The 26,824-nt window shown below is 58.0% G+C and overlaps 2 protein-coding genes across 19 annotated transcripts in view; both read left to right on the forward strand.

Annotated features, from left to right (window-relative positions):
• The window catches only part of LOC100976543 (CEA cell adhesion molecule 6), a 910,921-nt gene that overhangs the window by 121,084 nt on the left and 763,013 nt on the right, over nt 1-26,824 (forward strand). The gene's annotated exons all lie outside the window — the stretch shown is intronic.
• ARHGEF1 (Rho guanine nucleotide exchange factor 1) lies at nt 1,749-26,620 on the forward strand. Of its 18 annotated transcripts, none has more exons than XM_063600314.1 (30): nt 1,778-1,901; nt 6,667-6,709; nt 6,795-6,881; nt 7,355-7,468; nt 10,638-10,736; nt 10,944-10,986; nt 11,216-11,462; nt 11,887-11,916; nt 12,601-12,700; nt 12,845-12,941; nt 13,020-13,055; nt 14,221-14,358; nt 15,249-15,354; nt 17,113-17,280; nt 17,609-17,754; nt 21,062-21,208; nt 21,449-21,531; nt 21,708-21,833; nt 21,959-22,073; nt 22,481-22,581; nt 22,883-22,960; nt 23,211-23,286; nt 23,392-23,559; nt 24,125-24,212; nt 24,351-24,437; nt 24,934-25,001; nt 25,113-25,199; nt 25,631-25,794; nt 25,877-25,977; nt 26,276-26,417. In XM_063600314.1, exons 2-29 carry the CDS (start codon nt 6,686-6,688, stop codon nt 25,958-25,960), a joined length of 2,907 nt encoding a protein of 968 aa, XP_063456384.1. In that variant the 5' UTR covers nt 1,778-1,901; nt 6,667-6,685; the 3' UTR covers nt 25,961-25,977; nt 26,276-26,417. The 18 variants fall into 18 exon arrangements, with proteins under 18 accessions (XP_054959666.2, XP_063456384.1, XP_063456385.1 ...); XM_055103690.3 differs by having other exon boundaries at nt 1,796-3,105; XM_063600315.1 differs by having other exon boundaries at nt 25,877-26,620.

Here is a 26,824-nt window from a genome sequence, read left to right on the forward strand (position 1 = left end):
TCGTGGATCTTATGGGAACCGCCTCTCCCACATGTCCCTCAGACCCAGGAGTCCCAGCCCAAGCCACTCCCTGCCCACTCCCCACACCTGGGACCAGGTAGCCAGTCTGGGCTGCCCTCCTGGGAGAACAAGATGTCTCTTGGGAAGGTCCCCAGACCAACTGAAGGACTGGTTTGGCCCTCTTTGCAGGGCCTCACCCTAGGGTCATATCCTTAAGCAAGAAGGGGACAAGATCAAGATAGCTGTGGCTACCAAATTATTTACGCTTTTTTTTTTTTTTTGAGACAGAGTCTCACTCTGTTGCCCAGGTTGGAGTGCTCACTGCAACCTCTGCCTCCTGGGTTCAAGCGATTCTCCTGCCTCAGCCTCCCAAGTAGCTGGGATTACAGGCGCCTGCCACCATGCCCAGCTAATTTTTGTATTTTTAGTAGAGGCGGGGTTTCACCATGTTGGCCAGGCTGGTCTTGAACCTCTGACCTCAGGTGATCCACCCGCCTTGGCCTCCCAAAGTGCTGGGATTACAGGCGCCTGCCACCACACCCGGCTGCTTTTTTTTTTTTTTTTTTTTTTTTTTTGAGGCAGAGTCTGACTCTGTCGCCCAGGCTGGAGTGCAGTGGCGCAATCTCAGCCCACTTCAACCTCCACCTCAAGCGATTCTTGTACCTCAGGCTCCCGAGTAGCTGGGATGACAGGCATGTGCCACCACACCCAGCTAATTTTTGTTTTAGTAGAGACAGGGTTTCGCCATGTTGGCCGGGCTGGTCTCGAACTCCTGACCTCAAGTGATCCACCATGCTTCGGCCTCCCAAAGTGCTGGGATTACAGGCATGAGCCACTTTATGCGTATTTAAGCCTTGGAAACACAGGGACTATCTTGTGGATTGGGGCTAGTACAGAATTCAGACTGCAGCCTTTTCCCGATGCATTGACTTACAGAAGGGGCATTTTGGAGGGTCTGTGGTCCTAACCTGGGGATAGCAGGGAGATCCAGGGGCAATGACAGAGAGGCACAGAGACACGGATTTCCTGAGAAAGGGAGAGAAGAGAGGCTGAGACCCAGGGATCATGAAGGGGACGAGCAAGGGAAGGAAGAGATGATGAGACCCTGGGAATCCGGGAGAGAGACAGGGACGTGGAGAGAAAGGGACAGAGACAGAGCGAGAAGGAAAGGAAGAGACAGAAGGGAGAAGGGGCAACCGAAAATGGGCACGAAGAGGCAGGCCCAGGCACAGCAACAGCTGGGGAAATGACAGAGACTGAGACGGAGATGCAGAAAGATACAGAGAGAGCTGGAGAGGGTAGAGAAGGGCTTTCGGGGAGAAAGTGATGGAGGGACAGAGAGGAGAGGTGGAGGCCAAGGAGGGAAAGACCCCAGTAGAGAAAGACAGAGGGACAGAGAAGGGGACGCAGACGCAGGCGGGAGCACACCCACAGAGGCGAAGGAAGGGCGCAAGACCAAGAGAACCACAGACGCGGAAAGCCGGGGAGGTCGTGGCTCGGTCTAGGGCGCACGGGGAGCAGGGCTTGCCCCCCAGCACCTCCGGGGAGGTGACCCCAGCCGGGAGATGCGAGTCCCGCGGAGCCCGCGCCCGGCGGACGGACCGATGGACAAAGCCGGGGAGAGCTCGGGCGCGGCCGGGGCGGGGCCGGTGCCCGCAGGGACCCGGGCGCAGCGGGGAAAGGAGGGGCGGGCAAGCGGCGAGAAGGGGAAGGAAGCGGAGGTGCCGGGCGGGCGCGGGGCGCGGGCAGGAAGCGGGGAGGGGCGGCGGGGCGGGGGCCTCCGGAAAAACGCCCCGACTTCCTGCCCCGCCAGAGCCAGGAAGCGGGAGCCGGGACCCAGGGCCCGGGATCGCCGAGCCCGACCTCGGGCGCCCCGCCGGTCACCTCCGCGCGGACACCAGGTACTCGGTCCCCGGCCCCGCCCGGCCTCCTCCCCTCGGCTGTTGGGGGAAGTGGGGAGGAGGAGGGAGGGGCTGGGGCGCTGCCGGCAGCGGAGGGGCCCCCTTCGGACCCCACGGAACCAGCGGCCGCCCCTCCTCGGGCCTCAGTTTTCCCATCTGTCAAAGGGAGCAAAGAGGGGAGAACTCACACTTGACGAGTGCCCCATAGGTGGGGACGAACGGTGCGAGGCCGGGGCCAAGGCCTCCCACCTGCTCAGTGGAGAACGGACGATCACTCCCATTGTACGGGTGGGGAAACCGAGGCCCGGGGAGCCAAACCAACTCGTCCCAGGGAACGCACATCGTGAGACAGTGTGGAGTTGGGATTTGAACTCGCACGTGCTTTCCTCAAAGCGCCATCCTCCAACCCCCGCATGCTTTAGGGCCACCTAAAAAAGGAAAACAACAATAACAACAACGACGAGGGCCGCTGTGAAGCTGAAAGTTGCAGAGTGCATTTGAAAGAGTTTTCGGAAAGCTCTTTTCTAGGTCATTAATTATACCGTGGGAGACAGGTGTAGGGAGAGAACTGGAGGCCTTCTCCCATTGTACGGAGGGGAAGACTGAGGTCTACAGAGAAGTCATTACTTTTTGCAGATTACACTGCATGTCAGAGGGAAAGTTGTGCTGGAACTCAAGACTATTGCTTTTCCGGTTCCAAAGGAAGGGGGTGGGGGTGGGAGACGGAGGGGATTGATGTACGAGGGTTGGAAATTCAGCGGGTCCCCTAAGTGGGGAGACTAATAGGACGGGGAGCCCCAGTCCGCCGTCCGAGTGCTCAGCGCTGGGGTGACTAGGAGATCTCGGATCGAACTCGGGAGGAGTTGGACCCATCTGCACCTCCGGGCGCGGGGCGGGGCCCGGGGAGTGACGGGGGCAGTCGAGATACGGAAACGCTTGCCCTCCAAGACAGGCCAGAGCGGCCCTATCTGGCCTGCGTGGCGCAGTGCAGCGCTAGAGCGGCCGGCGGGAGGAGTAGAGTCGTCGGGGCCGGAGCCCGGCAGGAGCCGGGCTAGAGCGGCTGGCAGGAGGAGTGGAGGTGGGCGCAAAGGTGGACTCAGGGCGGTTAGAGCGACGCGGCGGCAGGGGTGGGGAGAGTGCGGAGCCGGCGCGCGGAGGCTTCGGTTCCGGTGGCGGCGATGGCTTCTCTTTCCACCTGGAGCAGGTGAGGGACGCGGTCCCCAGCGGGTGTCAGACCCTGACTCTGCACGTCCTCCCCGGCATCCCTGGCCGTGCACACTGCCACGTCCCCCGTAGGATTTAGGGCCCGCGTAAGACCCGCCACGTCCATGTAAGATTTGGGTCTCGTGTAGACCCGCCGCATTCCGTATAAAGTCTTACAGACCCTCCAGGTTCCTGCCAGCCCCCCATGGAGAACTGGCTTCTTATAGACGTGGGGTCCTCATAGACCAGTGGCATCCCCTAGAATCCGGGGCTCTATAGACCATGGGTCTCGGGACCCACCACGCACCCCTATGGAATTCTGAGCCCCTTTTAAGTCTCCAGAGGTTCCGCAGACTGGCAGCTGTCCCTATAGAATCATGATCCTGTATGATCCCTGGATCCTTTAGACCCACTGTGTGTCAAATAGAATCTGGGGAGTTACACATTCCAACGACTCTTTTAGGTTCTTTAAGGCTCCCAGAAGTTCTTGGAGACCCTGAGTCACCTGCTCAACACCTTATAGACCCTGAGACCTCCATAGAACTCAACACCCATGTGGCCCCCCAACCCATGGACCTTCTAAACCAGCCCTAACCCCCCAGCGCCCCATGGACGCAGTGCTCCCTCTGCTGGACCCCCCAGGCCTTGTCAGTTGCCTATAGATCCATCTATTCTCTGACAGCTTCACCTATAATTCTCCAGCCTTTGTGGGACTCCCCCAAACCCCTCCTCCTAAACAGGCGACACTCCTCGCCTCCATCATCTCCAACCCCCAAGCCTCTGTGGAGCAGCCGTATCCAACTTGCACTCCTGCCTAGGCCATAGTGACCACATACCCGTGACTTTTCCAGGCATCCGTAAGAAGACATGATGTGTCTCAGAGCTTTGGTTCAGATTTTAGTTTCTGAAGGGTAGGGTGGGGGCTCCCCATGCTCTGAAGCAATGCTCTCTGTTTTATTTTGTTTTATTTATTTATTTATTTTTGAGACAAAGTCTCATTTCTGTTACCAGGCTGGAGTGCAGTGGCGCGATCTCAGCTCACTGCAACCTCCGCCTCCCGGATTCAAGCGATTCTCCTGCCTCAGCCTCCCGAGTAGCTGGGACTACAGGCTCGTGCCACCACGCCCAGCTAATTTTGGTATTTTTAGTAGAGACAGGGTTTCACTATGTTGGCCAGGATGGTGTCGATCTCTTGACTTCGTGATCCGCCCGCCTTGGTCTCCCAAAGTGCTGGGATTACGGGCGAGAGCCACTGTGCCTAGCCTATTTTATTTTAAGACATCACTGTCGCCCAGGCTGGAGGGCAGTGGCACAATTTTGGCTCACTGCAACCTCTGCCTCCTGGGCTCAAGCGATCCTCTCATCTTAGCCTCCCAAGTAGCTGTGACTACAGGCATGAACCACACACCTGGCTATCTTTTGTAGAGATGGGGGTTTCACCATGTTAGCCAGGCTGGTCTCGAACTCCTGAGCTCAAGTGATCCACCTGCCTTGGTCTCCCAAAGTGCTGGGATTACAGGTGTGAGCCACTGCGTCCACCAAATGCAGTTTATTTTAAATGCGTAAACTCTGTAGCCCGACTGCCCAGGTCTGAGTCCTGGTTCTGCCTCTTATGAGCTGTGCCTCAGTTTCCTTCTTTGTTAAATGGAGATGAGAATAATAATGATCTCTTGGAGTCACCGAGAGGATTAAATGAGTTATTACCTGTCAACCAGCGATGCCATGCCTGGCACATACTAAGTGTCTCTTCTGTGTCAGCTGTCATTTCATTATTATTGTGATAAGGAATAAGGAGATAAGAACTTGGCAAGTGCACAGTTCCAGACCTGGCACCAAACACTTGCAAAGATAATGAGTATCCCCTCCTTTGCCTTTTTAAAATCTCCCTGCCTCAGTTGAGCGTTTCTACCTCTGAGTGGGATGAGCATGCACCCTCCACGTCCGTGGTCATGTTTCATAGTGAGACAGGGTCTCACCGTGTTCCCCAGGCTGGTCTCAAACTCCTGAGCTCAAGCGATCTTCCCACCTTGGCCTCCCAAAGTGCTGGGGTTACAGGCATGAACCACCTCGCCTGGCCAGTTTGCAAATTTATTAAAGTGAATGTTTAACAGTACTTGAATCTTGAATTGCCCAAGCTTAGATATTGGACAATACACTTTGTGGGAAATAATAAAAATGATGCCTTCCCCAGGTGGACCCACAGGGTGGCATTTGGACACTCCAGAAAGCATCATTGTTTAATCATCAAAATCCTGGTTACCATTTACTGGGGAGCTAGGGAGGAGGCCCATAAAGCAGGAGAAGGGCGGGTCTCTGCTGGCTTGGGTTATAAATAGCTTTGGGCTGTGGGGAGCCCCGCCACCAGTCCACCCCACCCCTCTTTCCACAGCTCCTTCCCGCCTGACACGGGCTCCGTGGCATTAGTCAGACTAATTAAGGACACAGAAGATGTCGGTGGAAAGACTCAGAGAGAAGTGGAGACTCAAGGAGAGACAAAGATGGGAAAGACAGCAAGAGATGGGGGAGAAAAAGGGATGGAGAGAGATGAGAGACAGCACATGAGACCGTGACTCAGAGAGGTGTGAGGATGGTGGCTGCAGAAACCAGATGTGGGAGGACAGAGGCACAGAGACAGGGACAGGACAGACGGAGCTACAGAAGCAGGAAGGGGGTGTCACCGCTGAGAGGGAGAGATGGAGGGAGGAGAGGCAGGGATGGTGGGGAAAATGAGACAGGTCTGGAGGAAGGGAAACAGAAAAATCAGGAAACAGGGTGAAAAGAGACCAAGACATGAGACAGATTCAAGGGACAGACAGCCAAGGAGAGCTGGCTGCGGACAGACCAAGGCGCACGTAGGGTGGAGGGGACAGACGCACCTTGGAGATGGGCTGTCTGAGGCCCCATCACTTGGTTTCTGGGACTGGAAGCCTGGGAAGAGATGAGGTCCCTGGGGGAAAGAAGAACTTCTGGGTTTGGGGACTCCCAGTCCCTGAGGGAGGAGGGTTCTGAGTTTTGTTTTCTTATGTGGAGAGTTGGGGGTTGGGGGTTTGCCATTGTGACTTCCTGTCACAGGAAGTGGGGCTGGTGGGTTCCAAGGCAACATCCTGTCCCAGGCCTGTCACAGACCAGAGGAGACCCCTGCACCCCACTTCTCTCCCGCCTCTCCTCTAACCCTCCCATCCCCGCTTGCCTCTGGGCTGTGCCCTCAGGAATTAGCCCCCAGGCCCCTGGTCCCTCCAACCTGGGAGTCCAGGCCCCCAGCCCCCTCTTCCATTAGGGCATTAGGGACCCCAGATTGCAGGCTGTCAGACTCAGCCTTCCCATGGACCCAGGCTCCTGAGCCTCCAACGCCTGCCCCCGCAAGGCTCCCGTCCCTGGGCTCCCGCCCCCTGGCGGGTCTCTGAAGGGCTCTTTGTGGCCACACAGAGGCCCCATTGAGCTGCGGAGGCTGGGATGGGGGAGGCTGTTTACTCACCTTCACACCTGGGCCAGGAATCTGTGAGTAACCACCCTGGGCCGCCTCCTCCCACCCTCCTAACCACAGCCCCTCCTCTTCCCCCAGCCCTGCAGAGCCCAGGGAGATGGAAGACTTCGCCCGAGGGGCGGTGAGTGGACAGAGCAAGGGGTGAGGGGACTCTGGGGCTGTGGGTGGGGAGTCCTGTGGACTGAAGCTGCCCTCCCTTTCCACAGGCCTCCCCAGGCCCCTCCCGGCCTGGCCTGGTTCCCGTCAGCATCATCGGGGCTGAGGATGAGGATTTTGAGAACGAGCTGGAGACAGTGAGTGGGAGATAGGGTGGAAAAGCTCTGTCCCAGGCTCAGTGTCCCGCCCCAGGTCCCCTCCCACCCGCAGATGCTGTCTTCTTGGCCTCTTCCCACGGTCTGTCTCATCCTCTCATCTCCCTGGTACCTCCTTCCTCACCTTGCCGACCCCACACAGCAGCATAGACGCCCACCCTTCTTACTCTTAACCCCATTTCTTATCGTTGCTCTCTCCTCCCCCAGCATGGACCCCAATTTCTTCTCTCCTAATTTCTGTCCTCATCATCCACCATTATAATATTAAGTCTCATCCACTCTCCCTGACCACCTGCCCTTGCTGTCACCATCATTTTTTGGACACTGTCACCACTCCCCACTTCCCAGGAGCTAACCCTGGCTTGGATCCCTTGTGAAGTGCCAGGAGTGGGTAGGGTCAACCCTAAGGCCCCTCCTCTTCTCCCCATTGTACTCACCCCTTCCTGCACCCCCAGAACTCGGAAGAGCAAAACAGCCAGTTCCAGAGCCTGGAGCAGGTGAAGCGGCGCCCAGCCCACCTCATGGCCCTCCTGCAGCACGTGGCCCTGCAGTTTGAGCCAGGACCCCTGGTGAGGGCAGGGCTGGGTGGGCACAGGGAGGGGTGGGGCTGGGACAGGCACAGCTTTTAGTGAATTAAACCAGCGAGCTAGTGCCTGGAGGGTCTGGAAAAGCAGATCTAGAACACAGAGAGCCAGATCTAGAAAAAGAGAATGCTTTAGACAAGAGCCAGAAAGCATGCCACGTGACCTCAACAGGCTTACAAGTGCCCAGGGTAGATCTCAGTGTGCAGCGGGCAGGGTACACATGGCAGGACCCCGCGGAGCCACAGAGAGTCCAGCAGCTTGGCAGAAATCACATCCCATCCCACTCTGTGCCTGTGGCAGCGCCCCCATCAGCCTGTGGCAGCGCCCTTCCGTGGACTCTAGGGGACCAAATCCTTCTCTCCAAAGCCTTTTTGGCAGATGCCAGCACGCAGTCATTCACGGTTGATGGTTGGGAAAAAGAAGCTGTTAGCCATCCCAGGTCTAGGGAGCACAGCAGGCCCTGATCTGGAAACAAGAAAACCACCACACACAGCTCACAAGGCAGACCACACAATTGTGGATCCAGAAGCCTCCGGATGAGGCAGAAGATACCTGGGAGATGTGGATGGACAACCGTGCCATCCAGAAACACCCGCAGAGTCTAGAAAACCCAGCAGGTGATTTAGAAAGGGAGAGGCCACAGTGCTGGCTGGCAGGGGATCTGTAGACAAGGGTCTCATCCCAAGAAGACCCCGTCCAGCCCAGCACAGGATAGGAGGACAGCCTGGGGACAGCCAGGGCACTGCACCATGTGGACATGCATAGTGGACCCCTCCAGAAAACCAGGAAACCGATAGAGTGGGGAGAAGTGCCCGAGGCATGCAGAAAGAAGAACATGTCAGCTGCAAGACCAGAGGCTGGTCATCCGGACGCCAAACCATCAGATATGCAGAAAATTAGGAAATTGCAGTCTTTCCCCCGTCTACATTCTCTTTCCAGAAGAGTGGTTCCCCCCACAACCACATGCATGGAGACTCTGGCCCTCTGAGCAAGGGGGTCCCCTATTTAAGCCTTGGGGTTTCTAGAACACCAGATTGTGGACATCAGCCCAGGGATCATGCTGACTACCATGTTCTTTTACAGATGTGGAAACTGAGGCCTAGAGAGGGTCAGGGACTTGCCTGAGGTGACCCCGGCGGCCTCTGGGCATTTTGAGGTTTATTCTCGCATAGCTCCCTCACCTCATCATCTTGTGGGGAGCCGATCAGAGATAGCTGTGGTCCCCTGGGCAGCTTCCTGTTGGCCTGTCTTAGAATTTTGCTATATTTGGGGGGTGTGAAGAGTGGATATAGATGTGTTAAAACTGTTTAAAGTGGAGAAGGAGGACCGGGCCTGGTGGTTCATGACCATAGTCCCAACACTTTGGGAGGCTGAGGCAGGAGGATAGCTTGAGCCTGGGAGGTTGAGGCTGCAGTGATTGCACCACTGCACTCCAGCCTGGGCGACAAGAGTGAAACCCTGTCTTGAAAAAAAAAAAAAAAAAGTGGGGCTGGGCATGGTGGCTCACACCTATAACCCCAGAACTTTGGAGGCTGAGGTGGGTATCTTTGGAGGCTGAGATGGGTGAGATCAGGAGTTGGAGACCAGCGTGGCCAACATGGTAAAACCCCGTCTCTACTAAAAATATGAAAATTGGCCAGGCGCAGTGACTCACGCATATAATCCCAGCACTTTGGGAGGCTGAGGCAGGTGGATCACCCGACGTCAGGAGTTCAAGACCAGCCCGGCCAACATGGTGAAATCCCATCTCTACTAAAATACAAAAATTAGCCAGGCACAGTGGTACACACCTGTAATTCCAGCTACTCGGGAGGCTGAGGCAGGAGACTCACTTGAACTTGGGAGGTGGTGGTTGCAATGAGCCGAGATTGCACCATTGCACTCCAGCCTAGGCGGAAAAAAAAAAAAATTAGCCAGGCATGGTGGTAGGCACCTGTAATCCAAGCTACTCCAGAGGCTGAGGCAGGAGAATCGCTTGAACCCAGGGGGAGGTTGCAGTGAGCCGAGATCACGCCACTGCACTCCAGCCTGGGTGACAGAGCGAGACTCCATCTCAAAAAAGAAAAAGGAGAAAAAGTCCCACTCCCATTGGAGTGAGTTCATTTCCCAGATGAGAGCCCCCAGGAGCCAGGACAGGTTGGAGTCCCCACTGTCACCCAGCACAGGGGCGGGCACTCAGGAAATGCTTGACGAATGACAGAGTGAGCCCCACTTGTCCACCTGTTCTTTCCAAGCCCTCAGTATGCACAAGGCACCATCTGGGACACAGATGGATCAACCTACAACACCCCTCAACACACACAAACCCTTAAGCTGCTCACAGTCTTTCCAGGCAGTGGAGTGTAGTGGAGACAGGCTGCCTGGATTCGAATCCTAACTTTGCCACTTAGTAGCTGTGTGATTTTGGGTTTTATTTATTTATTTATTTATGAAACAGTCTCGCTCTGTGTCACCCAGGCTGGAGTGCAGTGGCACAATCTCCACTCACTGCAACCTCCATCTCCTGTGTTCAAGCAGTTCTCCCTGCCTCAGCCTCCCGAGTAGCTGGGATCACAGGTGCCCACCACCACACCCGGCTAATTTTTTTATTTTTAGTAGAGACAGGGTTTCGCCATGTTGGCCAGGCCGGTCACAAATTCCTGACCTCATGTGATCCACCTGCCTTGGCCTCCCAAAGTGCTGGGATTACAGGTGTGAGCCACTGTGCCTGGCCTAGCTGTGCGACTAAGCTTGACTAAACTTCTTGAGCTCCGTTTTCTCATCTGTAAAATGGGGATAATGACGGTCCCTATGATTGAACACGTTAATGCATGTAGAGGGTGTACAGCAGCGTCTGGCATACACTAAGCCGTCAGTATAGACAGTAGTAGTAGTTGTTGTCATTATTGCCGGGAGGAGACCATGATGAAGAACCACAAAGGACCATAGCACAGGATGGAAAATTAGAAAATGCTCATGGCAGCCCCAGGGAGCCTGCAGGGGAACCCAGGGCCTGGCTTTAGGGGTGGAGGTCAGGGAGTGCTTCCCAGAGGAGGTGGCCGTTGAGTCCCACAGTCATAGGATGGCCAGGAGGTGGGGAAGGCCCTTTTCAAAGGGAGAGTGTGGTTTGAGGCAGGGTGAGGGAGCGGAGAGTCATGCTGTGTGTCTCCCCCAGCTTTGCTGTCTGCATGCCGACATGCTGGGCTCACTGGGCCCCAAGGAGGCCAAGAAGGCCTTCCTGGACTTCTACCACAGCTTCCTGGAGAAGACAGCGGTGAGAGACCTTCAAGCTGCCCCAACCCTGCAATCCCTGTTTGGGCCTGCAGAGTCACCATGCGGTCCCCAACCTCTGCCCTGAGGGCAGCTGCTGACCCAGGCCTTCCCCAGCACCCTCGCTTAGACCAGGGTTCCTGGCAGTCCTCCCGGCCTGCATCTCAGCACACCAAGTCCTCCTCTTCACCCCATTCTCTCTCTTGAGCAGGTTCTCCGGGTGCCGGTCCCTCCCAACGTCGCCTTTGAACTTGGTAAGGAGAAGGATGGGATGAGGGAGAGGTGTCTAGCAGGGACCACACCTCCCAGGAGGCCAAGGGGAGGGAGGCCGCACTCCCATGCTCTGCTCAGACAGCCGAGATTCATTCATTCCTTCTTGGCAGCGGCCTCAGGACGTGTGGCTGTTGGAGTCCAAGGGTGGGTGGGGACCGTGGTCCAAGCCACCAGGGAGCTGGACCCTAGCCCCCATGTGTGTCCCTGCAGACCGCACTAGGGCTGACCTCATCTCCGAGGATGTCCAGCGGCGGTTCGTGCAGGAGGTGGTGCAAAGCCAGCAGGCAGCCGTGGGCCGGCAGCTGGAGGACTTCCGCTCCAAGCGGCTCATGGGCATGACGCCCTGGGAGCAGGAGCTGGCCCAGCTGGAGGCTTGGGTTGGGCGGGACCGAGCCAGCTACGAGGCCCGGGAGCGGCACGTGGCTGAGCGGCTGCTCATGCACCTGGAGGAGATGCAGTGAGTAGGCCAGCCCTGGTGGGAGTGTCGCCCCTCCCCAGCACCAGGGCACCCGTGCTACCTCTGGCATGTTCCATCCCGTTTGCAGGTTCCCTCTTCAGGGTCAGAGTTCATTTCTTGGCACTGGGGGTCTTCCTCTACCCTGGCGTTTTAACTCACCTTGAATCTGAGTCTTCCCTTTCCAGCTTTGGTGTTCCCTTGTCATTTCTGGGTCTTGTCCATGATCTGGCACTTGGATCCCATCCTCCTGGATGAGAGACCTCCGTCCCTCTTGTGACAGTCCTTCCCAATCCCTTCTACAGTGTCCCCTCTCTGTCTCTCTTCCCCCTGCCTATCCCGGGACAGCAACCCTGAGATGTATCCTGGGTGGATGGGGTCCCCAGGCCTAGCAAATATGTCACAAACATCTCTCTTCCTCCTACAGACATACCATCTCTACCGACGAAGAAAAGAGGTGAGGGGGGCAGGGAGGGTGGCAGGGAGAGGCATGCGGCCTCCTGGGTTTGAGGGAGGAGGGGGCTGGGGGCCTGGATTCCTGGGTCTGAGGGAGGAGGAGGCTGGGGGGCCTGGACGCCTGGGTCTGAAGGAGGAGGGGGCTGGGGGCCTGGACGCCTGTGTCTGAGGGAGGAGGGGGCTGGGGGCCTGGACGCCTGGGTCTGAGGGAGGAGGGGGCTGGGGGGCCTGGACGCCTGGGTCTGAGGGAGGAGGGGGCTGGGGGCCTGGACGCCTGGGTCTGAGGGAGGAGGGGGCTGGGGGCCTGGACGCCTGGGTCTGAGGGAGGAAGGGGCTGGGGGCCTGGACGCCTGGGTCTGAGGGAGGAGGAGGCTGGGGGCCTGGACTCCTGGGTCTGAGGGAAGAGGAGCCTGGGGCCTGGACACTTGGGTCCTGGGCATTGGGTAACAGCCCTTGCCCCTGTCCTTTTGAAGCCTCTCATCTCTCCTCAGAGTCTCACAGGAAGTAGTTGTGGGGTCAGGATGGGAAGGCCGGGCCTCTGCCTCTAGGGGGAGAGAGAGAGAGAGTGTATGTGTGTGTGTGTGCGTGTGTGTGTGTGGGGCCAGGCCTCTGCCTCTAGGGAGAGAGAGAGAGAGTGTGTGTGTGTCTTTGTGTGTGTTGAGCCCTCACTGTCCCTTCCCTACAGTGCTGCCGTGGTCAACGCCATTGGCCTGTACATGCGCCACCTTGGGGTGCGGACCAAGAGTGGAGACAAGAAGTCGGGGAGGAACTTCTTCCGGAAAAAGGTGCTTCCCTCAGTGCCCCGTCCTGACCCTTTCCTCTCCAGAGACGCCCTGGGAGCCTCATGACTCTGGACACCTAGTGTCAAATTCTGCTTTGTTGTTGTCTCAGAGATGCTCAGCCTGGTCTTCCTCCCCGCCCTCTCACAGGTGATGGGGAACCGGCGGTCGGACGAGCCTGCCAAGACCAAGAAGGGGCTGAGCAGCATCCTGGATGCCGCCCGCTGGAACCGGGGAGAGCCCCAGGGTAAGGCGGCTCTGGACTCTGCCCTCCCCTGTCTTCCCCAGCTGCTCCCACTCACTGTCTCATTCTCTCTCATTTCAGTTCCAGATTTTCGACACCTCAAAGCAGAGGTTGATGGTAATGGACCTGCAACCATAGCATCCATACTGGGGGCCTGTGTGGGAGAGGCTGGGACCTGGACGCCTGGGTCTGAGGGAGGAGGGGATGGGGGCCTGGATGCCTGGGTCTGAGGGAGGAGGGGCTGGGGGAGCTCCTGGGTCTGAGGGAGGAAGGGCTGGGCCTGGATCCCTGGGTCTGAGGGAGGAGGGACTGGGCCTGGACCCCTGGGTCTGAGGGAGGAGGGGCTGGGGGAGCTCCTGGGTCTGAGGGAGGGAGGCCTGGGGCCTGGACCCCTGGGTCCGAGGTAGGAGGGATTGGGCCTGGACCCCTGGGTCTGAGGGAGGAGCGGCTCAGACTCGGACTCTTAGGTCTGAGGAGGAAGGGCTGGGCCTAGACCCCTGGGTCTGAGGGAGGAGGGGCTGGGCCTGGACCCCTGGGTCTGAGGGAGGAGGGGCTGGGGCCTGGACCCCTGGGTCTGAGGGAGGAGGGGCTGGGGGAGCTCCTGGGTCTGAGGGAGGAAGGGCTGGGCCTGGACCCCTGGGTCTGAGGGAGGAGGGACTGGGCCTGGATCCTTGGGTCTGAGGGAGGAGGGGCTGGGGGAGCTCCTGGGTCTGAGGGAGGGAGGCCTGGGGCCTGGACCCCTGGGTCCGAGGTAGGAGGGATTGGGCCTGGACCCCTGGGTCTGAGGGAGGAGCGGCTCAGACTCGGACTCTTAGGTCTGAGGAGGAAGGGCTGGGCCTAGACCCCTGGGTCTGAGGGAGGAGGGGCTGGGCCTGGACCCCTGGGTCTGAGGGAGGAGGGGCTGGGGGAGTTCCTGGGTCTGAAGGAGGAAGGCCTGGGGCCTGGACCTCTGGGTCTGAGGGAGGAGGGGCTGGGGGCCTGGACTCCTGTGTCTGAGGGAGGAGGGGATGAGGGCTCCTGGGTCTGAGGGCTCCTGGGTCTGAAGGAGGAAGGCCTGGGGCCTGGACCTCTGGGTCTGAGGGAGGAGGGGCTGGGGGCCTGGACTCCTGTGTCTGAGGGAGGAGGGGATGAGGGCTCCTGGGTCTGAGGGCTCCTGGGTCTGAGGGAGGAAGGGGCTCCTTGTCATGGTGGGGAAGGGCCTGAGCACAGCCTCTTGCATCCCCTGGCGGTTGTGGATTTACTGTTCTCTTATCTCCCTCTTTCTCCCTCACTGTCTCCCCAGCCGAGAAGCCAGGTTCTACAGACCGGAAGGGAGGCGTGGGGATGCCCTCTCGGGACCGGAATATCGGGGCTCCTGGGCAGGACACCCCTGGAGTCTGTCTGCACCCTCTGTCCCTGGACAGCCCAGACCGGGAACCAGGTGAGAGTTTCCTGGGCCAGGGCTCCGTGAGGCCCGGCGATCCAGGGTGGGGGTGCTGCCTGCCCCCTTGGCACCCTCAGATAGAAGCCATTCCCCAGCAACACCTCCCCTTTGCTCTCAGCATCCGCTCCTCCCTGCTCCTGGTCACCACTGTCATTCATAACTTTCCCCTTCCCTCAGTTTGCCCTTTCCACAGCTTTCCTCCCAGGCTCTGACCTCTCTGCTGGTGCTGCGTCTCCCACCCCCTTGGACTACATTTTCCATCAACCCTTCCTTTTCCAGAACCTTCCCTGAGTACATGACCAGTCCACCCTCTGAGCTGCATTGCTGGCCCCCTAGGTGGGGAGCCCACCAGCCCCATGAGCTTCATCCCTCACCGTCCTTACACCGCTGTGGCCTCAGGCCCTTGGATCTCTGCATGGCCAGGCCAGGGCTCACACACCAGCTCTGCTGACTGCTTGTGTTTATTTAGTATCTTGGATATGACTCCCCTTTCTTAGCCTCCGTTTGCTTTTCTCTAAAGGAGTATGAGAGGGTGGGGAGGATGAATGGACGTGGAGGCAGCACGGAATCCAGGGCCCTCCCGACCTCAGGGGGCTGCAGTCTGGTTGGGTGGGAGAGATGTTTGTGACCTATTTGCTAGGCCTGGGGTCCCCATCCACCCAGGACACACAGGGGCACCCACTTCTGTTGCATCTTCATGCTCCTGCCCCTAGTGGCCATGTTCTGAGAGGTCTTAACATCTGTCCGTCCCGTGCTGAAGTACAGAGCAGCCGTGTGGTGTCTGCCGGGCACTGGGTAGCTTTAGCCCCCGCATTTCCAGGCCCCCAGAGTGTGGGTCTCGTGGCCGCAGAGGCCTTCCAGCCAGCCCTGCTCCCTCCACCCCACAGGTGCTGACGCCCCCCTGGAGCTGGGGGACTCATCCCCACAGGGCCCAATGAGCCTGGAGTCCTTGGCGCCCCCAGAGAGTACCGATGAGGGGGCCGAAACCGAGAGGTGCCCAGGCTGGGGTGCAGGGGCGGGAGGTGTGGCTTACTGGGCGCTGGTGGGTGGGTGCAGGGTCGCCACTGCCATCTGTGCCTGCCTGTCCCAGGCTCTTGCTCCCCCTGCTCCTCTGCTGCTCTCTGGGTCTCGCCATTCCTCTCCCTTCTTCTTCTTTCCTTTTCTCATCTCCCTCCTGCTTCCTCATTGCCCCCCTTTCCTTTTATCCTTCCTTTTTCCTCTGCTCCTTCCTCTCCTTCCTTTTTTCACTAATCCTTCTCCTCCTCCCTTCCTCTCCACCACTCCTTCCATCTCCTTTATTTCCCCCTCCTCTCTCACCTCCCCTCTCCTCTCTCACTTCCCCCATCCTCTCTCACCTCCCCCCTCCTCTCTCACCTCCCCCCTCCTCTCTCACCTCCCCCCTCCTCTCTCACCTCCCCCCTCCTCTCTCTCACCTCCCCTCTCCTCTCTCACCTCCCTCTTTCTCTCTCACCTCCCTCTTTCTCTCTCACCTCCCCCCTCCTCTCTCACCTTCCCCCTCCTCTCTTACCTCCCCACTCCTCTCTCACCTCCCCCCTCCTCTCTCACCTCCCCTCTCCTCTCTCACCTCCCTCTTTCTCTCTCACCTCCCCCCTCCTCTCTCACCTTCCCCCTCCTCTCTTACCTCCCCACTCCTCTCTCACCTGGGTTTTCTTTCCCCACCTTCCATCCCCCTCTGATCTCCCTGCCACTTTTCATTTTTTCAGCCCTTCCTCCCCTTCTCTTTCAAGCTCCCCTGCCCCCTGCCCCCCACCCCCCGCCTCGCTCCTGCCTCCTGGTGCCCGTCCCTCAACCCCCCACCCCTCTGCTCTGTGCCCTGGGGGCCCTGTCCCCCTTACAGCTGGGGGGCAGGCTCTGCCTCCTGCCCGTCCTTGTGCCGCTGCTTTGGGGACCCTTTGGTGGGTGCGGGGAGGTGGGTCAGGTTCCATCTGGGCCCACCTCTGACCCTCTGCCCCTCTCTCCCCAGAAGGTGGAAGAGGTGGGTGCCTGGGCCCTGGGCGGGGGAAGGGCTAGCCCCTCCCCCATTTCTCCCAGCCCCTCCCCTCTCCCCATGGCCACTCCCTCCCCTTCACTCCCTGTGAGGGGTGGGTGGGGACATCACCCTCCCAGTTGAAGAGCTAAGTATGGAAATCCTCCCCACCCCATAACACCCCCTCTGTTGCCATCCCCCTGCCTCAGGGAAGGGAGGGGGTCAGTCCTATGCTCCATCCTGGGTTCCCCATCCCTTCCCCCATCAAATTTCAGTATCCCCCTCCCCCAAGACCCCCCACTACCCCAGTGCCCCTAAAATCCCACCACTCCTCTGACTCTCTCCTCTCTTCTGTTGCATGTTTGATCCCTGTCCTGGTCACCCTTGCCCCGGTCCTGGTCTCTCCCTGTCTCTGTCCCTGTCCTGGTCTCTCCCCGTCTCTGTCCCTGTCCTGGTCTCTCCCCGTCTCTGTCCCTGTCCTGGTCTCTCCTGTCTCTGTCCCTGTCCTGGTCTCTCCCATCTCTGTCCCTGTCCTGGTCTCTCCCCGTCTCTGTCCCTGTCCTGGTCTCTCCCGTCTCTGTCCCTGTCCTCGTCTCTCCCCAATCTCTGTCCCTGCCCTGGCCTCTCCCCACCTCTGTCCCTGCCCTGGTCTCTCCCCGTCTCTGTCCCTGTCCTGGTTTCTCTTCGTCTCTGTTCTTGTCTTGGTCTCTCCTTGTCTCTGTCCCCGGCATCTGCCTGACTCTGTCCTTGGCCTCGGGGTCCAGGCTATCAGGGCGTCTGGGGCGCTCAGAGAGCCTGCGGGTGAGTGACCGCCGCCGGCCTTCCCGGGGCAGCCTCGGGGCTAAGGGCCGGGGTGGGGGCCGCTCCCGGAGCGACGTGGACATGGACCCCAGTTCCGCCACGGCAGTGCTTGGCCCTGCCCGACGAGCCACGTATGTCAACCCTCTCCCTTCCCCCATCCACTAAGGCAGCCTGGAGAATCAGGGAGGGATTGTTGTCAGAGTCACAGAGGAATGGGCGTTGGAGACCGAGGTCATTGAGGCCAACTGTGGTCACAGACCTCGGAGGAGGAGGGGGTAGAATGCTTCTAGAGATCTGGGAACTCTAGTGTGGTCCGATCTAGAGACCTGGTCTGCTGCACGGGCCACCCTGCGGGCATCGAATGCCAAGGCCACTGACCGGGGTTGAACGCTCTAAGAGGTTGAAGGCTGCTTCTCGGGATGGCCCAAGCTGGGGCCCTAACAAGGCCTCTGTCCACAGCCCCGAGCCTGGAGATGAGGGGGAGCCGGGGCGGTCGGGACTGGAGCTTGAACCAGAAGAGCCTCCCGGCTGGCGGGAACTCGTCCCCCCAGACACCCTGCACAGCCTGCCCAAGAGCCAGGTGAAGCGGCAGGAGGTCATCAGCGGTGAGTACTGCCCCCATCACCCCACTGTGGCCAAGGACACAGTCCAGCTCTGGCAAAGGCAAAGACAGGCGCAGAGAGATGTTCATCTTGGTGTCATTTACCATCGGGAGAACTTGAAGGCAGCTTCAAATTCCCTCTTGTTCCAAGTTCAGATTGTTTCAACACAGAGCATTTTGATGGAATGTGAATGCCACTGTGGAAGGGACGTTTCCGAAAATTTCTAGTAGTGCAATACAGTGCTGATGTTGAGAACACTGCATTTCTGGTGCAAGCTTTTATTTCCTTGCTTGTGAAATGTGGGCATTAATAGTTCCTACCTCAGATATTTTCATGAAGATGAGATGATTTGTGTGGAATGTTTAGCATAGTGCTGGGCACAGAGGAAGAGCATTTTATTTTATTTATTTTTTTTAATTTTTATTTGAGGCAGAGTCTCAGTCGGTCTCTCAGGCTGGAGTGCAGTGGCACAATCACGGCTCACTGCAGCCTTACCCTCCCAGGCTCAACTGATCCTCCCACCTCAGCCTCCCAAGTAGCTGAACAGGCATGTACCACCATGCCTGGCTAATTTTTGTATTCTTTGTAGAGATGGGGTTTCGCCATGTTGGCCAGGCTGGTCTCGAACCCTTGGGCTCAAGTGATCCTCCTACCTCAGCCTCCCAAAGTCTTGGGATTACAAGTGTGAGCCACCAGGCCCAGTCAAGGAAGAGCATTTTAATGAGATTGTTGTTACTAGTTTGATCTTAATTGCTTAGGGGAGAAAAGATCCCCACAGGGGAAAGTTTGGGAGAATGATCAGTATATTAGCAGTGCTTGCTTCTGCATGGAGAGATAATGAGTGTATCATTTTTGTCTTTTTCCTTTTTTCCTGTGCTAATTGTGTGGTGGCTAGGGAGGCTGGTGGCAAAAAGAGAAAGCTTTTTTTTTTTTTTTTTTTTTTAAGACAGAGTTTTGCTCTTGTTGCCCAGGCTGGAGTGCAATGGCACGATCTCGGCTCACCACAACCTACGCCTCCCAGGTTCAAGTGATTCTCCTGCCTCAGCCTCCTGAGTAGCTGGGATTACAGGCATGTGCCACCATGCCCGGCTAATTTTGTATTTTTAGTAGAGACGGGGTTTCTCCATGTTGGTCAGGCTGGTCTTGAATGCCCGCCTCAGCCTCCCAAAGTGCTGGGATTACAGGCGTGAGCCACTGTGCCTACCCCAAGAGAAAGGTTTGGGACTTGACTGAAAGCTTATTTACAGATTACTTCATAGTGAAAAAGATACTTATTCAAAAATTTTAGGGGAATAGTTGAGTACTTTTTGGGTCACAGATCCTTCTAAGGACATGATAAAAAAAAAAAAAAAAAAAAACATGAGCCATGTGCTACCCATTAGGACTTTCTGGAGGATGGAAATGTGTTTTATTTGCACTGCTCACCATGGGGACCATCGGCCACCTATGGCTGGTGAGCACTTGAAATGCACTAGGCCGGGCACAGTGGCTCATGCCTGTGATCCCAGCACTTTGGGAAGCCGAGGTGGGCAGATCACTTGAGGTCAGGAGTTCGAGACTAGCCTGGCCAACATGGTGAAACCCCATCTCTACTAAACATACAAAAATTAGCCGAGCATAGTGGCGCATGCCTGTAATCCCAGATACTCGAGAGAGTAAGCCAGGAGAATTGCTTGAACCCAGGAAGCAGGAGGTGGAGGTTGCAATGAACCCAGATCACTCCACCACACTCCAATCTAGGTGACAGAGCAAGACTGTGTCTCAAAAAAAAAAAGCACTAAATACAACTGAGCACTGACTTAAAATTTCATTGCAATTAACGAAAATGTAAAGAGTTGTACATGGCTGGTGACTATCACGTTGGACAGGATAGCAATTTCTTTCCCCAGAAAGAATATGCATAATGTACAAAATCGTGCTTTTAGTCTCAGGGGACTTCTAGGGCCCCTGAAACTCATACATATGCCCTCCGGGGATGTGGGGGTCCCTGGATCTGAGGCTGTCAACCACTGTATAATGTGGCTTGATGGTTAGACACTAAACACAGCTGCAAGCTTGCTGGCAGGTGGGATGACTAGCTTGTCCCCATTTGCTCAGGATATTCACAGTTTTATCACTGAAAGCCCAGGCAGGCAAATGAGGACCATTGGTCACTCTGGCCAGCTGCCACAGCGAAAAGGGAAAGGCAGTGGGTTGAGGAATCCTCACTGGTTTTTTTTTTTTTTTTTTTTTTGAGACGATCTCGCTCAGTCACCTAGGCTAGAGTGCAGTAGCGCGATCTCGGCTCACTGCAACCTCCACCTCCCAGGTTCAAGCGATTGTCCTGCCTCAGCCTCCCGAGTAGCTGGAACTACAGGTGCCTGCCCACCACTCCTGGCTAATTTTTGTATTTTTAGTAGAGATGGGGTTTCACCATGTTGGCCAGGATGGTCTTGATCTCTTGATCTCGTGATCTGCCCGCCTCAGCCTCCCAAATTGCTGGGATTACAGGCATGAGCCACTGCACCCGGCCCCTCAGTGGCTATTTAAGAGGGCAAATGACTCCACCCGGAGAGGGTTTTTTTTTATTTGTTTGTTTTGTTTTGTTTTTTTGAGACGGAGTCTCGTTCTGTCACCAGGCTGGAGTGCAGTGGTGTGATCTCAGCTCACTGCAACCTCTGTCTCCCGGGTTCAAGAGATTCTCCTGCCTCAGCCTCCCGAGTAGCTGGGACTACAAGAGCCCGCCCCCACACCTGGCTAATTTTTGTATTTTTTTAGTAGAGATGGGGTTTCACCATGTTGGCCAGGCTGGTCTCGAACTCCTGACCTTGTGATCCACCTGCCTCGGCCTCCCAAAATGCTGGGATTGTAGGCATGAGCCACTGTGCCCAGCCATTTTGTTTTGAGACAAGGTCTCGCTCTGTTGCTTGAGCTGGGGTGCAGTAATGCCATCATAGTTCACTGCAGCCTCAACCTCCTGGGCTCAAGGGATCCTCCCACTTGAGCCTCCCAAGTAGCTGGGACTACAGGCACACACCAACATGCCTGGGCTAATTTTTTTTCTTTTTTAAATTTTTGGTAGAAACAGGGTTTCACCATGTTGCCCAGGCTGATCTTGGACTCCTGGGTTCAAGCAATCCTCTTGCCTTGGCCTCCCAAAGTGCTGGGATTACAAGTGTGAACCACCATGGCTAGCCAGAGAGAGTTTTTTCCCACCAACTTCTAGGAAGCTTTCCTCCCTGCTCTGCCTCATTCCTCTAGCCTGCCCATGAGGTCATGCCCCCTAGTCTGCACCCTCCCCAACGTGCTTCCTGCTTTGGTGGCCCTGCAGAGCTGCTGGTGACAGAGGCGGCCCACGTGCGCATGCTGCGGGTGCTGCACGACCTCTTCTTCCAGCCCATGGCAGAATGCCTGTTCTTCCCCTTGGAGGAGCTGCAGAACATCTTCCCCAGCCTGGACGAGCTCATCGAGGTGCATTGTGAGTGCAGAGCCAGGGTCCCTCTGTGTACCCCACTGCCCCACGGGCAGCTCTGTTCTAGCCCTGGGTTCAACCTACTCGGGAACCCCAGGGTTCACATGGGGTGGGGGCAGATACGCCATCCGGTCCCGAGGATCAGACACAGACACACCTGCAGCCTTATCCCCACCACACCACAGCAGGCCCCGCACAGCATCTTCCAGACCCTGGTGGAGCATCCCTTTCCTCCTGTCCCCACAGCCCTGTTCCTCGATTCCCTGGTGAAGCGGAGGCAGGAGAGTGGCTACCTCATCGAGGAGATCGGAGACGTGCTGCTGGCCCGGGTGAGATGCCCAGCCCTCCCGCTCCTCCCAGCTAGACACGTGGAATTCAGGCCCGGGGCGGGTCCTGAGCCCACCCTACTCCAGTCCCAGGGTCTGGGCTTCCAGCCTGTCGTACTTTAGTCCCTGTTCTTGCCCATCCCCACTGAGACACCTGCCTGGCCTGAATCTCGCTGTAGTTTGATGGTGCTGAGGGCTCCTGGTTCCAGAAAATCTCCTCCCGCTTCTGCAGCCGCCAGTCATTTGCCTTAGAGCAGCTCAAAGCCAAGCAACGCAAGGACCCTCGGTTCTGTGCCTTCGTGCAGGTGAGGTGGGGTCTGGACTCCAGCTTCCCAGGGAGGAGGGGCCTGGAGACCCAGACTCCTAGGTGCCTGCGCCCTGGGTTGAGCCCAAAGCCTGGGCCATCGCAACGCCAGCATGTTTCCCGCAGGAAGCTGAGAGCCGCCCGCGGTGCCGCCGCCTGCAGCTGAAGGACATGATCCCCACGGAGATGCAGCGGCTAACCAAGTACCCCCTGCTCCTGCAGAGCATCGGGCAGAACACAGGTACCGCGGGCCTGGATCTCTGGGCCTCGGCTCTCCTCTTTGTTTTTTACATTTTTTTTCTCACTCATTTTCATCAGTGATACCATCACAGCTCACTGCAGCCTCAACCTCCCAGGATCTACCATCCTCCCACCTCAGCTCCCCAAGTAGCTGGGACCCCAAGGGCACACCACCATGCCCAGCTAATTTTTTTAGTTTTTTTTTTAGAGACGGGGTCTCGCCATGTTGCCCAGGCTGGCTTTGAACTCCTGGTCTCAAGCTATCCTCCCGCCTCAGCCTCCCAAAGTGCTTGGATTACAGGCGTGAGCCACCATGCCCGGCCAGCTGTCCTTTGTCTAACCTTGGCTGCCCAATCTGGAGCCTCCAGGGCAGGGGTTCACCAGAGCTGCTCTCTCCCTTGCCTGCAGAAGAGCCCACAGAACGGGAGAAAGTGGAGCTGGCAGCCGAGTGCTGCCGGGAAATTCTACACCACGTCAACCAAGCCGTGCGTGACATGGAGGACCTGCTGGTGAGCCTGGGCTGGCCCCACACCCGGGACAGTGGATGGTGTGAGAGCAGGGGGTGGACCCTACCTCAGCCTGTCCAGAAGTCACACCCCACCCCTTGGCTTGTCTCCCTCAAGGGTCACTGTGTGTCCAGGGGTTGGCTTGGCCCTCAGCGTCTCCCTCTCAGGGTCATTGGAGGTCAGGCCCAACCCTCAGCTTGCCCGCATCAGAAGTTGGTCTTGGCTCTCATCTTACCAATGTGGGTCACTGCAGGTCAGCCCCAGCACTTAGCTTGTCCCCATAATGCTCCCATCTCTGCCCCAGAGGCTCAAGGACTATCAGCGGCGCCTGGACTTGTCCCACCTTCGGCAGAGCAGCGACCCTATGCTGAGCGAATTCAAGGTGTGACCGTACCCTCCTGCCTCCCCCGCCCCCCTACTCCTTGGCCCAGGGGATTCTGTGATACAGCCCCCAGCCTGTCCTGCCCATCCCATAATACACCCAGGAAGCGAGAGCTCTGTCCCCCACCTCATGCCAATCCCATGATCCCCAGCCTGTGGTCATCCCCGGCCACTGGCCTGCCCTTCCCCTCCCCACCAACCCCAATCACCCCCTGCCAACCTGCACGAACCATCACCCCCTCCTGCCCCAGAACCTGGACATCACCAAGAAAAAATTGGTCCACGAGGGCCCACTGACGTGGCGGGTGACTAAGGACAAGGCAGTGGGTGAGTGCCAGAGCAGCTGCCTAGTGCAGGGTGTTGGGGCAGTGAGCCAAGGGCAGGGAGGGGGTCGCATGGGGGCACGCCGTGTGAGCACTGCTCGCCCCGTAGAGGTGCATGTGCTGCTGCTGGACGACCTGCTGCTGCTGCTCCAGCGCCAGGACGAGCGGCTGCTGCTCAAGTCCCATAGCCGGACACTGACGCCCACACCCGATGGCAAGACCATGCTGCGGCCCGTGCTGCGGCTCACCTCCGCCATGACCCGCGAGGTGGCCACCGGTGAGTGCAGCCACTGCATGGCCCAGGGCAGAGGGTGTCTCTTTTGGGCAGAGCTGCCTGTGGAGTGGGGAGCAGAACCCTCTAGAGAGCCAGGGAGCCAGCATTCTAGCAAAGAGGTTGAGAAGTGGGTGGAGGTGGGCAGGGCGGGGCCAGGCCTAGCGGGTTTATAAGTGAGGTAGGAACTGCTGCAGGTGTTTGCACAGAGGCGTGTCTTGTGTAAACAATGAGAAGAAAGGCCAGGAGTCCAGTGAGGAGGGATTTGTAAACATACTACTGGGAAGTTGCACCAGGGCCACAAACACTGGAAGCTGCTGGAGGGTGGGAGTGGCTGGAGGGGTTTTGTTAGGTAAGCCAGGGTACATGCCCGATTCCATAAGGAGGTGTGAGAGGTGGGGCTCAGGAGGACACATCGGGCCCTGGATATTAGCAGACAGTGAGTGGTGAGTTGAGCCATGGGAGCCCTGAGAGCGCCACCACTGTGGGTGACTTCTCCAGCTTGTGCTCAGGGAGGGGCAGGCACTGGGGGGACCTGGGCTCTGAGCCCCATCTCCCCCTCTCCCTGCAGATCACAAAGCCTTCTACGTCCTTTTTACCTGGGACCAGGAGGCCCAGATATACGAGCTGGTGGCACAGACTGTGTCGGAGCGGAAAAAGTGAGGGGGGGTCTGAGTTCTGAGTGTGGGTGGAGGACGCCCAGGTTTCTGGGTTCCCAGGGACAGGAGGGCTGTGGGGAGGCCCCGGCATAGGGTCTGGGGGCTCTGACTGCCCAGGGATTTGGCCTTTCTCCCCAGCTGGTGTGCCCTCATCACTGAGACTGCCGGATCCCTGAAAGTCCCTGCCCCTGCCTCTCGCCCTAAGCCCCGGCCCAGCCCGAGCAGGTGAGGGGGGCCATGGAGAGAGCTGGAGGTTCAGAGAGTGGGGCCGGAAGGCGGGGCAGGCTTCCCTCCACAACTCCAGAACCGTCTCTGTGTGAGCATGCACATGTGTGAATGCATGTGTGTGCATACATGTGTGTCTGTATGCAAGTATGTGACTGTGCATGCATATATAGTGTGTGTATGCATGCATGTGTGCGTGTGCATGTGTGCGTGTATGGTGTGTGTGTATGCATATGTGTGCATGTGTGTGACAGCGTGTGCATGCATGTGTGTGTGTGTGCGCATGTGCCGACCCCACCACTGCCCCGTCTGTCTCCTGTCTCCAGGCCTCTGTGTCTTCCATTGTCTGGGCCTCTCTGTCTCCCTGTCTCCCGGCCTCGACCTCTGTCTCTGTCTCCGGACCTCCCTGCCTCCCCACCTCCAGCTCTCTGTCTCCCTGCCCCTGCGGCCCCCCAGGGCCAGGGGTGTGGGGTCACCCAGCACTTCCTCCCCTCAGCACCCGAGAACCCCTCCTCAGCAGCTCTGAGAACGGCAATGGTGGCCGAGAGACGTCTCCAGCTGATGGTGAGACCAGAGGGATGCTGGGTGAGGGGCCAGGTTGGGGCTGCCGGGTGAAGAGAGGCATCCACAGGAGGCCCGGCAGGATCTGAGCTCCCTCCCTGTTCCCCAACCCAGCCCGGACTGAGAGAATCCTCAGTGACCTCCTGCCCTTCTGCAGACCAGGCCCCGAGGGCCAGCTCGCTGCCACGGCCCTTCGGAAAGGTAGCCCAGCCCTGCCCCTCCAGGGTGGCCACCAGCCCAAACAGTGCCTCTGTTCCAACTAGAACAAGGCTCTGCACGTCAAAAATTTCCTTACGCCCAGCTGCCAGAAAACAAATGCTCCAAACCCACCCAGCCTGCACCACTGTCCTGGGTGCCCACGTCCCTTTTCTGCAGCCACTATCCCTTGCTTGATTCTATATTTAGCCTCTTCCTGAACACATCTCTGTCTTCAGTACCTTCCTGCCCTGTCCCAACCCTAAACCCAGCCTCACTTCTTCACCTCTCTTTGGATCCCCGAACCCCATCTGCTCAGCCTTGCCTGGCACCCACCTTCACCTCCAGCCCCTACACATCCCCTTCAGAATCCCCCATCCCAGATCCCAGCCCAGCCCCCTGGTCTCCTGACTCCGCCCCCCCTTGCCCCTGGCCAGTGCTGTCCCTGAAGCAGCTTCTGTTTCCGGCGGAGGAAGACAATGGGGCGGGGCCTCCTCGAGATGGGGATGGGGTCCCAGGGGGCGGCCCCCTGAGCTCAGCACGGACCCAGGAAATCCAGGAGAACCTGCTCAGCTTGGAGGAGACCATGAAGCAGCTGGAGGTGGGGCGGGACGGGCCAGGGGTGCCCTGAGTGGGCCGGGGAAGGAAGGGGCCCCCCTCATCCATGACCCCCACCCCACCAGGAGTTGGAGGAGGAATTTTGCCGCCTGCGACCCCTCCTGTCTCAGCTTGGGGGGAACTCTGTCCCCCAGCCTGGCTGCACTTGAGGTTCCCGCCCAGGAAGGTGAGTGGGGCACCTGGGGGCCAGGACGCTGTCCTGAAAGGAGGGTCCCCCTCCAGAGCTCGCATCCCTACAGCCCCTTCTGTCCATCTCCCTCTTTGTCTTTTCTGAATCTCCCCACTCCACCTCGTGTTTCTCATCTCTGTGTCTCTGTTTCTGATAATCTGTTTCTGTCTCTGTGCCCGCCTGCCTCTCCCCACCTCCCCTTCTCTCTCTGCTCTCCCTGTCTTGTCTCTGTGTCTGTCTCTCCCTGTCTCTGTCTCCATCTCTCCCCGTCTCCCCTCTTCTCTACATCCCCCAGGCCTTTTGCAAGGAGAGGAATGGGGGAGAGGACGTGAGGGACCACCCCCACCCACACAGCTGCCGCAGCATCTCACACCCCGAGGGCCTGAGGAGAGGGAGCTGTGGGCCACGCCTGGGAGGGGCCCAGCTGGGGTTACTGGCCCCGCATGAGCCTCGGCCATCTCTCCCTCCTGCCCTCTGCTTGGGGGACTCAGGGCTCCATTCTGGAGGGCACCACGGTGACCCGGGCCATCTCAGTATTGCCTGTGGGGGCCACCCCTCCACCCCCACCCCCAAGTGCCTTCGCTCTGTTTTTATACCCTGAATTGGAGGTTTATTTTTTAATATATATTATCTAAGAAGAGATCTGTGTGTGTGATGGCAGGGTGGGGCCTGGCATGGCATCTGGAACTCTCTGTGACTGTCTGGCGTTGACTTCCTGGGTCTGTGCCTCTGCGCCTCCCTCCAGTTGTTCATTCATTCATTCATTCATTTCTTTGTTTGAACCGTTACTCCCCAGGCACTCCGCACACACACTGGTATGAGGCGTCTCCCTGACACCGCCCTC

Source organism: Pan paniscus, chromosome 20, assembly GCF_029289425.2.
Source record: "Pan paniscus chromosome 20, NHGRI_mPanPan1-v2.0_pri, whole genome shotgun sequence".
NCBI classification, from domain to species: Eukaryota; Metazoa; Chordata; class Mammalia; order Primates; family Hominidae; genus Pan; species Pan paniscus.